General features: G+C 37.0%; 1 protein-coding gene across 2 annotated transcripts in view; it reads right to left on the bottom strand.

Annotated features, from left to right (window-relative positions):
• TBC1D19 (TBC1 domain family member 19) overlaps window positions 1–12145 on the bottom strand; it is a 46034-nt gene that overhangs the window by 9497 nt on the left and 24392 nt on the right. For both annotated transcript variants that reach the window (XM_058803597.1, XM_058803598.1), the window contains exons 11-14: window positions 10220–10332; window positions 6623–6697; window positions 6083–6145; window positions 845–929 (exon numbers count right to left, since the gene is read on the bottom strand). In XM_058803597.1, coding sequence (XP_058659580.1) covers window positions 845–929; window positions 6083–6145; window positions 6623–6697; window positions 10220–10332 — 336 coding nt within the window. The remainder of the gene's footprint in view (window positions 1–844; window positions 930–6082; window positions 6146–6622; window positions 6698–10219; window positions 10333–12145) is intronic.

Genomic DNA, 12145 nt, shown 5'->3' with positions numbered 1-12145 from the left:
CTCAGCAGAGGTCCTGTGCAAAAAAAAGTACTTAGGGACCATACTTGGCTAAATACACAGGCACCAGGACCAAGGAAATCAATGGGAATGTAGAAGATGAAGGTGCATGGGAAAAAAAAGTGATTGGATTATTGAATGACTCAAGAAGGAAGGCAAAATTAGGAACCTCTAGGTAAAATCAAGGCAGGTGAGGTTCTAAGACACACGGAAACATCCAGAAGAATGGTATGAGAAGCTGGCAGAGAAGGCAAGTGGAGTGAAACAAGAAGTCTAAAGATTGTTAAGAAAAATAATGAGACCTCAAGTCAAAGAACATCCAAAAATAAGCTAACACTCTGGAAGACGCCATGCTTTTTTTAAAAAATCAGTGCTTGGTAAAGCTCTACTCTCCCACACTATTGAACAGTTCTTCAGCAACATGTTCTGCTCCTGTCTACAAATATTTGCAAAACTCACTGCTTTGCAAAGACAACATTCTATAACAACTTCCAGTTGCTAAATTTATTGGAGTTGCAGAGGACAATATTGTCTATTTAAACATCTAGCACTGATGAAGACAGGCATTGTCATGATTTTACCATATTGTCATTGTTGTGTTTCATTTCTCCTGGTAAAACACTGCAGAACTATATACAGCAAAGTGGAGTAAAAGAACAACATTGCAATCTGTGATCAGCTTCTAAACTGTCAGAATCTATGCAGAAGTCAGCTGGATACATTTTTATTAACATTCTTTAAAGGGTAATCTACTCGGGTGCAATGAACATAAAGCAAATTCACATACAGCATTAGTGTATCAGTCAACAAAAATCTACATCATCTTTTTAGAAACAACTCTTTCTACCTTGTATGTAAGATTTAGGTGGGGTGGCACTACTGTAAGTAAAGTGCTCCAGTACAGATGTATCTCGAGAAAAACACAGCAACACCTGCAGAAAAGAAAGTCAGCTGATTAACTGGATCAAAGCAATGTCAAACAAATTTAATTTTATTAGCACCTATTAGATGCTATTTAAGAGAGCCAATAAGGTTGAAAGTTCTTCACCACCTTAGTTTGTTTTCCTGCTCAAATTTCCAGGCTCACTTTGAACTTGCTATAATTTTACATTCATGTTCATTTGTTATCAGATTTATATCCACATTCTTCCACCCTCCTCCTTCCTCCTTGGCAGGTGTTGATCCCCTTTTGCCACAACATTAGTGACTTTATGTGTACCTGGCTGCTTTTACAGCTTTTGGACTGTTTTTCAACTGAGTTACTATGACCTGGGGATGTCCTAGTAAGTGAATAAGCATACTAATCATTTACACTCTCAAATGTGTGCAGCTTTGGAAGAAATTACATTTGCTTTCATTACCAGGATCTTTACAAAATGTTTGCAAGCAATTCAGCTCTTTCAAAAAACAGATTATAATGCCTGCCTTGTATCCTAAAGATCAAAAATGCACGTAGTATACTCTAAAGTATATTTGGGTTTTATTGTTTAAATAATGAAAACAACTGTATTCACAGCAACTGAGTATAAAATTAAGCCGTAAAAGCATTCACAGAAAAAAAAAAACACAATAAAGAATCTCATCCTATCTGGAGTTGTAAAAATGGTAATAATTAGTACTGCATTTAAAAATCTTCGTGTTTTCGTGCACTGAAAGGCTGCACTATGGAGAACATACACGAGAGGGCAGACGTAAGGCAGACTTTGACTCCCGGCTGACTTTTGCACACCTGAATCCCTCTCTGTCGGGGTTTAAGCCCAGCTGGAAACCAAGCATCACTCTCAGCTCGCTCAACCCCCTCCCTCTCCCTCTCCACCCCGGTGGAATGGGGAGGACAATCAAAGCAGAACTTGTAGGCTAAGAACAGTTTAGAAAGAGAATAATGGCAAATGATAATAATAATGATAATAAAAGACTAATGCCAGACCCTTCCCAAACCCAGACCAGGCATGATGACATTCTTTGGTGTGGAATACCCTTTCATCAGTCCTGGCTATGCTCCCTCCCAGTTTCTTTTGTATACCTCCTGACTGGCAGAGCATGAGACAAGGAAAAAGTCCTTAGGATAAACACAACTTAGCAATACCCCAAAATATCAGCGTGTTATCAACACCATTCTCATTCCCAATCCAAAACAGAGCACTGCAACAGCTACTGAGAAGAAATAAACTCTACCCTAGCTGAACCCAGGACACTCTGCTCTTGAAAATTTTAAGAGTTTATTATAACTGTAATCAAGGTGTAAAAGGAGGAAATGTTTCACTATATAATTTATTGTGAATAAAAATGAATGCATTTTTCCTTCCACTAATTGGTGCAAACAACTTCCACATATCAGCATTTGCCAAAAGGAAACAAGCAAAATGACACACCTGACTATTATTGCTTTAAATTTTTTTTCATGGAAAGCAGGTCATATTTTGAGACTTTTTTTCTTTTTTGAACCTCAAAACTATTTCTCAAATACAAACATCTTTTAAAAATGAATAATACTTTCTTTATCTCAAACAGTTTAAACTAAATATTATTTTTCTGCAATACACAATCATGTTAATAGCTGCCAAAATATCACTGACAATAACAATGCACAGGCAAATGTAATTCTATGTGTATGTTAACTGAGGTGAACAAAAGAGAAACTAATCTGAACAGGACATAAACTATGTTTTCTCATGGGGGAAAGAATGTAACCTTCATTTGAGGCCCTCTTTTTCAGAATACACTGTCCAGTCCCATTATCTGGAAGTCTTTAAATGAAGACTGCATCTTTATAAGTGATAGACTCTAGCTCAAATCTAAGTTATGACTATGCCCAAAAACTCTGGGCAAGGTTCTTTGCACGTATTCATTCTGCAGGATATAAGACTAAATCGTTCAAATTGAACTTCTGGTCTGAAACAAAGAATTTACAAATCTATTAATCCATGTTATTTTCCTCATTAACAAAATGATAGTGCTAAAGAAAACAATGGCCCTTTTCAAATACAGAAATATTAACCAAAATATTGGATATTTATAATCCAACTGAAAAGAGAACCACTGAATTAAAATTATTGAGGGAAAGAAAAAAAAAACCAAAGTCAAAGCTTTTATCAACAAGAAACTGCTTTATTAAAAGTACCTGTATAGTTATGAAGAAGTAATAAAAATAAGTAAACTTTGGTAAAAAGAAAGTAAAGATATTAAAGGAAATAAATTCTGCCATTTCACAGTGTTTTTCCTGAAAACAGTAGTATGCTACTGAAGAGGTACCAATAACGCAACAAAATATCCTCATCATAATTTTAAACCCAGATTTTCTCATCTTGATGGACATTTCATCTGTTTCACAACACACAAAGGACACACTCTGCTCAATGGCTTGGAAAACTTAAGAGGCAGTAACTAGTCATGAAAAAAACCGATAAAACCAGTGCAAACCCGGAATTAATGTATCTCGTTTAAACTAACATTTTCATTATCTATCTTATTTAGCCAATATTTAATTCCATTCATCATATTAAATCAATAAATAATATCCCATATCACAGTGACTCATACAACAAAATTTTTCCAGTGGCTATAGAACAAAATAATTTGGCAGTAAAGCATTTGCAAATTAGGTTGGAAGAGGAAATTATCAAGGAAAATGGATAACTTTTTTCTAGAACAATGTCTGAGGAATACTACAAAATGGCAATCAAAACTAGAGCAACAAATAATTAGAAGTTTGAGATATTTGCTGCTTCAAAGCCCTGCAGTAAAACTCGCCACATAATTTTTCAGAGATTTTTGGTGAGTCTTCTTCAAACTACTAAAGACAGTTTAGTCTTTTTAATGATTTTCATTCTGCAGCTATTCTTTTAGTCAGTAGAGATATAAAAAAGGAAAACATTCAACTGGGTTATATATTGAGAATGATGAGCAAAATCTATTTCTGATGGCCTTAAAACAAAATATTATATCATATACTACTTTCAAGTTCTTCATAGTTTGTAATCCCCTGCCTACTGCAAGTGTCAGTTAATGACTAATTAATGTCATGGTAGTCTACATAATGAATGAAAAAGAAATAGGAACCAGATTTTCACATCCCAAGATGAAGACACAGTATTAACAATAATGAAGATCATCTTTGACCATTAAATCAAGAAAAACTCCTACATGTAAACATTTATTGAACAAATATCAATGTTTGCATTGACATTATTCAGACAGTTTGCGAATTTCACAAAATCACAGACTAACTCGGTTGGAAGACATCTTCAAGATCATTAAGTCCAACCCATCCCTAACACCTCAACTAAACCATGGCACTGAGTCCCACATCCAGTCTTTTTTAAACACATCCAGCGATGGTGACTCCACCACCTCCTCAGAGAGACCATTCCAGTACTTTATCACTCTTTCCATTAAAAGCTTTCTTCCTAATATCCAACCTAAACTTCCTTGGTGCAGCTTGAGACTGTGCCCTCTGGTTCTGTCAGTTGCTGCCTGGAGAAAGAGACCAACCCCACCTGACTGCAAACACCTTTCAGGGAGTTGTAGAGAGTGGTAAGGTCACCCCTGAGTCTCCTGTTCTCCAGGCTGAGCACCCCCAGCTCCCTCAGGGGTTCCTCACAGGGTTTGTGCTCCCAGCCCCTCTCCAGCCTCGCTGCCTCCTCTGGATGTGTCCCAAGGCCCTTCCCAAACTGAGGGGCCAGAGCTGGACACAGCACTCAGGGTGTGGCCTCACCAGTGCTGAGCACAGGGGCAGGATGACCTCCCTGCTCCTGCTGGCTGTTCCTGGCACTGGCCAGGATGCCCTTGGCCTTCTTGGCCACCAGGGCTCCCTGCTGGCTCGTGTTCAGCCGGCTGTCACCAGCACCCCCATGGCCCTTTCTGCCTGGGGACTGTCCAAACACACCATCCCCAACCTGTAGTGCTGCAGGGGGTTTTGTGGCCAAAATGAAGGACTCAGCACTTGGACTTACTCAACTTCATCTTATTGGACTCTGCTTATCCATCCCATTGTTCCAGGTCTCTCCACAGAACTCTCCTACCCTCCAACACATCAACACACACTCCCAGTTATCTGCAGATTTACTGATCAAAGACTCCATCCCCTCATCCATGTCGTCAATAAAAATATTGAACAGAACTGGTCCCAGCACAGACCCCTGAGGACACCACTGCTGGATGCAGCACCATTCACCACCACCCTCTGGGCCCGGCCATGCAGCCAGTTTCAGTAACCCAGTAGAGTGCTCCTGGCCAAGCCATGGGCTGCAGCTTTTCCAGGAGTGTGCTGTGGGACACAGTGTCAAAGGCCTTGCTGAAGTCCAGGTACACAACACCCACAGCCTTTCCTGCATCCACCAGCCAGGTCACCTGGTCATAAAAGGATATCAGGCTGGTCAAACACAACTTACCCCTCCTAAACCCGTGCTGCTGGCTGGGTCTGATACCCTGGCCCTCCTGTGAGTGCTGTGTGATAACACTCAATATAAACTGTTCCATAACCATACCAGGTACTGAGGTCAGGCTGACTATAATTACCAGGATCCTCCTTCCCAGCCTTTTTGTGAATGGGCGTCACATCAGCCAGCTTCCAGCCATCTGACCCTCACCAATCAGCCAGTTTTGTGATGGGAGCAATCCTACAAGTAACCATACCTGTCACTACCTTATTTAGAATCAATGTCTTTAATTTAAAAATATGTCAATATGCTTATTGCAATAGGTCACTGTAAAGCAAGGGGGTATTTTAAATGGAACCCTGAATATACTTCTCATTACTTAGTTTTTCTGTACACAACAACTTTTAATTGTTGGGGGTTACTCACTGCAAAGCTGGAGAGAGGACAAATATGGCTGACTTTGTATTTTCCAGCTTAGTGCACTGGAAAGACATTGTGTATGGTCCTTCATAGCAGGAGTTGTAGAAGCTTGCCCTGCTTAATCTGTTGAAGTGCCCAAGATTGCTACGCAGAAGAGAAAGTATATGCAGTGAAGAGATGTATCTGTCCCATTGTACTCTGCCTTACAAAGGCAGTTCTCTCCAAGGATGATACAATCCTACAGAAATATACCTCCTAGGTTTTCTAACCAAAAAATAGTTACATACCTGATATAAATAATCCTCAAATACAAAATAGTAATCATCGTTGCTTGCTGTCAGCTTCACATCCTGTAATAAAAAAATACAAGACTTTGAAGCCAAAAGACCTTTCTTCAGACTCCCATGGAGGCTAAACTTAACATGGTGACAGAAGACACTGTTTCACTTTCCTTCCAAGAACTACAGCTAAGCTTAGACTCCACATTTTAAAATTTAAAAAATGCTGTATTAACTTGATGATTAAGTATTTTATATTAAGAGTTGAAACTTGAAATGGAAGCAGTCATACCCTGTTGGCTCTTTCTCACAAACCCAGTTACTCATTCAAATGAAGATATCATTCCTTTATGACTTAATAGTTCAACCCAAATGTCTTACACAAGAGACAACACAGGCACAAGGAATAAGTTCACAATAATAAGTTCACACTAATGATTTTTGCACTCCTCAAAACCAAACCATCTAGTATTTTCTTTGTTACAAAAACCAACAAGAAGATACAAAGTGTGATAAGCACATGAACTCACTGTTTAGTGAATTACTTACTTTGTAAATCAGGCTGTCCACTAAAAGGTTGTGCTGAATCACATTTGACTTAAGCTGTTCATAATACAAGATGTCCTAAAATTAAGAATATTACCATCATTTGAGACATGACATGAATATTTAAAGTAAAAAAATTAATTTTGAGCAATTAAAAAAAAAGAAGCATGTGTTCAACTGAAAAAGCACTGCATATTTATGAAGCATCTATCATGGTTTGTGTCCAAAAATGCATTACATTTCTTACATTATTTAAAATTTTTTCAGTTATAAAACAAAAATCTTACTATTTTCACCTGATTCAACATTTCTTTTTCGTCTGCTGAATTTTCATGTAACATTGATTTGTAAACTTTTTCTCCCTCAAAAATATGTTGCATTTTCATATAGACTGCAGCTTTTCTGAAAATTATAGGTGGTATAAAAATACCATACCTCCAAATATACTTATCTTTCCAAACTGAAATTAAGTACATTTCAGGATTGCAGTGAGCAGCCTTCTTGACCTTACAGAGCCACATCCCAAAACATTCATATTGTATCCACTTGAGAGCATAAGAGAGCTCTGAAAGGACTGGCCCAGAGAGAACAGTATCTTTCAGCAGAACCCAGCAAAGCTACTTTGAACAGAATCTGGATATTCACCTTCTCTGAAATAAAGGTTTGGATTACTCAGCAACCTCCGTGCCAGCACAGTCCACATGTGTCCTGTCATGAAATCCCTGGCACTAGAGCTACACTCACTGATGAACTGCTGGCAGGTCATGACCCATTTTTAGTCACCCTTACCATGTGATTGCACTTGCCTCTCAATCTAACAAGGACAAAACAAATACCTAATCAGATTACATAAAGAGAAAACAGAAGAGTTAAAGGAAGACCCTCCCAGTGAATTCTTGAAGAAGGCCCAAAGCTCATTCTCCTTTTGCCAGAGATCTGTGAAATCTACTTGTAAAGTACATCCTTGTGCAGCCAAAGATGATAACAGTCTGTTACTGTAACTGGGTTTTCTGCTGTTTGAATGGTACAGTGGGGACCTTTGGCTACTGATCCTAATCTCAAAAACCTTCTGATAAGGCAGATTTACATAATGTCCCATTATGAACTTGCCACCTCATGTATTTATTAAGTTTTTAAACTTTGGAAACTACATTTAATAATACCTATAGCAAAGTAAAGCACCACTGATTTTTCCATGCTGGAATTTTCAGCATTAAGATTTTCCACCTATTAACTCAAAAAATGGGGAAGAAAAAGCCTATCAGATAATGAACAAACTTCTTTCCTAAACACTGTTTCAGTAGCATGCAGAGACTAAACAATTCTGCAACACTATGAACAGAAGGGGAAAAAAAATTAAACAGATTCTCAGTAAGTGTGTGCCATCCATTTCATGCAATGAGACAGACATCCCACAGGAAATAACTGTGATTCTCTGATTCAAGATCATATGATTAAAATATATATACAGCAAATTGGACTGTTTACACAGACAATATTAACTGTGACACCGTTCACCTTCAAATGTTTATCTTTGTAACCCTAAAAAGGCTCTTTTAACACAGTTCCTCTAAAGTGTACCATTACAAATGAAAACTGAGAAACAATTCATTGTCAGGCAATGTGTTTATACATTTCTAAATAATCCTGCATACAGAGCTCACAGTTTATCATTTTTATTATTCAATGCTTGACTGTTAGTATCATTCCTTGCTTGGCTGTGTATTAGCTTTATACAGAGGCTGAGCTTTACTGAATAAAATTGTCCAAACAACAATATCAGATGCTATCACACACAATGCTGCCCATACCATACCCTCATAATGTTTCACATCAAAGAAAGGAAATTCACATTTCATGTGATTTAGAGATTCATACAGCTAGAAATGTAATAGAACCTAAATTGCAAATCAGAAATATTACGGCAAGGAATGTCCACAGACAACTCAACTCCAGCAGAGGAACTATTCACAAGAGGTAGAGAAAAGAAATATTAGATAAATCCATAAAGTCTACATGAAATTCAACAGATCATAAAACAGCTACATGTATATGGAAACTGCTTTGCTATACTTCACAAAAAAGAAAGCCATGTATTCATGCTATGCAAGAAGAACATCTCAGGGTGTTAGCATTTTGGCAGTAGTCACAGCTTACTTCTGTGTAAGAAACATTAGTTAATGCAGTGCTTAAACTGAACCATGGCTATTCAGCTTACAATATAGCTGTGGTAATCCACATGCTGTTCTACCTGATCCATGGGCAGCCTGCTAGAACTCATTCAGAAAATCAATCTTTTAAATGCATGTACTCAAAGTTCACAGAACAACTTTAACTTAGAACCCAGGACAAAAAATGCTATGCAAAAATAGTCTTGGAAGAGAAGACAGAAGATTGTGACAGCTGTTACATTAGAACAGTTTCAGTTTTGCATGAAGAAAACGGAAAGTTTAAGGTGTTACCTCACAGCTTAAATTACTTTCTTCAACATAGTGTATCTTGTCCCAACTTGATAACCTCTGTTTTCTATGGGGACTGAGAGTGCATTTTGTATTTCACTGTTTTTCAATCCTTTATTTTGATAATCTCAAAGTAGCAGACTATTTTCCCACTCTGCATCACTTTATCTGCCCTTACCACTTTTTCTCATTGTTATCATTACCATTTTCTAGCCACTTGCCCTCATCTTTCTGGAGTTCCTTCAGCATCATCACAAAGCACTGTCTCACCACTAATTCCTTGCACACAATCTACTCAGTTCAGTCTCAAGGCTCTGGATCTGGCAGAATGTCTCTTAAATGAAAACTTCTACTGCATTCAGCCTCAGAATAATGCACATGCTTAAAATAGTTTATTTTTCTTTTTCATCTATAGCTGACAAGTATAATTTGCTAAGTGTGTAAAAAAATATCACAAGGTAAATTATTATGTACATATAAAAGCCTCACATCAACGTTTCCCCAATTTTGCAAAGATCTTAAAGAGGGATTTAACTTTTTAAGGTACATTAAATACAATAACTATGGCATGGCTTAAGATACTGAAAAATTTCATTGTTGAGGACTTATATCAAATATAAGGTACAATGAAAAACTGTTGCAGTACAAGTGAACATAGAAACAACCCACATCTTACCAGCTCCTCTCTAAGTCTTTCTGATTGTACCTATGCAGAGTATATGCCATAACATATAAAGCAACTTATAAGATATGTAAGTGCATATGATGATAGGGTTAAACAACCGTGAAAAAGCTTTTTATAAAACTTAGCAAAGATATGAGGAGTTCAGTCTCCTTCCCAGGTATTTTTTCTTGTCCCTTCTAAAAAAAATCAGGATCATATAGGAAAATCTCAGGAGTCAGTCAGATCAACTGAATAATTTGTTCTACGGTATTTTGCTCACATATCTATTAAAAATTAGGAAGAGTGGCAAAAACTTCACCACAGCCCAGAGCTTTTTAAATCATAAAATGTTTATCAGTTTCTGTGACAACTCGGTAGAGCATTTCTATTTTGGAAAAAAACATCACTAGAAAATATGTGCTTGCACTTTTGTGCTCTCACCTAGTCTTCACATTTTACTCTCCCTTCACTGCTTACCTCTGGCTGATTGGAAATGTTAAGAATGAGAGCCCACAGATCAGCTCGGAGGGCTGTTGGACATCCCTGACGAACATACTGCTGAGCTGCAGCACTATCTTGCTCTGCTAACACTGTAAGAAACAAACAGGTAAAGAGTTGATGTAGTGTAAGACTTCTATCAAATACTTTAAAGTTTAACTTTAAAAACTGGCTTACCATGCTGTAAGCATCAGCTAATAGGCAAATATTGAAAAGATATCGTTTCCACACTGCAATTTTTAAGTAATCCCTTGGGAAATAATGCAATTTGTATTAATCAGCAAGGCTATACTACATTTTGTCATAAAATAAGACTGAGTATGTACACATGACTGTATCAAGGCTAGTTGCAGCTACTAAGCTGGCATCATGCAGAACAAGCAGCCATTTATAGCCACAAAATATTCCTGGCTTAACTATGAGTGGTATCTCAGTTGAAACAGGAGATTGCCACTCATTCTTTTTTTGTGTCTTCCTTCTTTCCATATTAACTATATGAGTATCTTCACAGATAACTGTGGGGCAGAATTTTCCATTTCAGAGTGTACTGTCATGTTCTCTCATTATTGGTATATTTACTCTAGAGGATAAAGACATAAAAAGATATTGGTTTGCCTTCATATTGACATAAAACAAATACTCTACTGCTGACAGGTCTGCTTATTTGGGTCACAGTTGTGAAGCTTCAGGCTACTCTGTCACAAGGGCCTCATGCTGAATACAGTACTGTATATACCACAGAAGAGATTACCTCATTCCCTACTTCAATCTATAAACTTGAAAGACAAACATCTTCAGCTATTGTAATCTGGTAAAAATGTTCCTCACCAAGGGTGTGTGATTAACTGTACCCTGGTACTCAAAATGTCCTTCACAAAAGAGAGAGTTGGTGAGAAATTTCTTTGTTATTATCTAGACATTACATAGGTGTTTGACTGCTACTCAGAAGTTTCCAAATCCATTTCCTCTAATTCTTCTGAAGTGTCTAACAGCTTGCTTTTCTGTATCTCATTGAACTTGATATTCACAATATCCTCAGACTTGGAAATACATCTAATATAAAAGCAAAATCAATACCTCAGTGGCAAACAAAGTCATAACTAACACCTGTTAGAGCATGCAGCAGGACTCCCGCTGAATGAAAAGATATTTCAGTTTTTGGTCAAGGCACTCACATATTTACAAAATTTTTGATCTTTGAATATAGGAAAAGCTAAGGCATTCTCTAGAATAGAGCCTCTCAGTATAGACAATATGACAAATATATATACATATATGTGTGTGTGTATACATATATGTATATATATGTGTATATATATATATATATATATATATATATATATATATATATATGTATATATATGTATTATATACACAACAAATACGAATGACAATGTGGAGTTGAATGAATGGCTCAAGAAGTCCAGAAAAAATCATTTATTGGAAGAATGAGAAAAGAACAGAGAGGTGGACAGTACCTAATTAGTTGCTCTTGGATTAGAAAATTGACAGTGTAAGGACAGAAAGATTCCAACAAAAGAAGTAAGAAAGAAAGAAAGAGAGAAAGATCCTTGTTTTGTTACTGCAACAAAAAAATTAGGATGAAGAACTTTTTGGACAGTATCCTGTCATTTTTTTCCTTTAATGTTAATGTTCAGGAATCAGAAGAGTAATGAGTAAACATTGGTGTATTTCAACCATTCCTTGTATGCTTCTTCTATAAGCAAACTTAAACTATTAAATTATTATTTCTTTTAACTTCCCCTTCCTTTTGTAGGTTATTTCTCAACCTACAAAAATAATCCCGGAACTTTTCAGAAAAGGCAGTATAAAGAGACAAGTAAGTGAATATTCCATAGTGGCTAATATGGAATACTAATTGCTAACACTGCAATATTCTGCAAT

The sequence above is a fragment of the Ammospiza caudacuta genome, chromosome 4, assembly GCF_027887145.1.
Source record: "Ammospiza caudacuta isolate bAmmCau1 chromosome 4, bAmmCau1.pri, whole genome shotgun sequence".
NCBI classification, from domain to species: domain Eukaryota; kingdom Metazoa; phylum Chordata; class Aves; order Passeriformes; family Passerellidae; genus Ammospiza; species Ammospiza caudacuta.
Note: the sequence above shows the minus strand (reverse complement) of the source record. Positions and strands in the feature narration are given on the sequence as shown.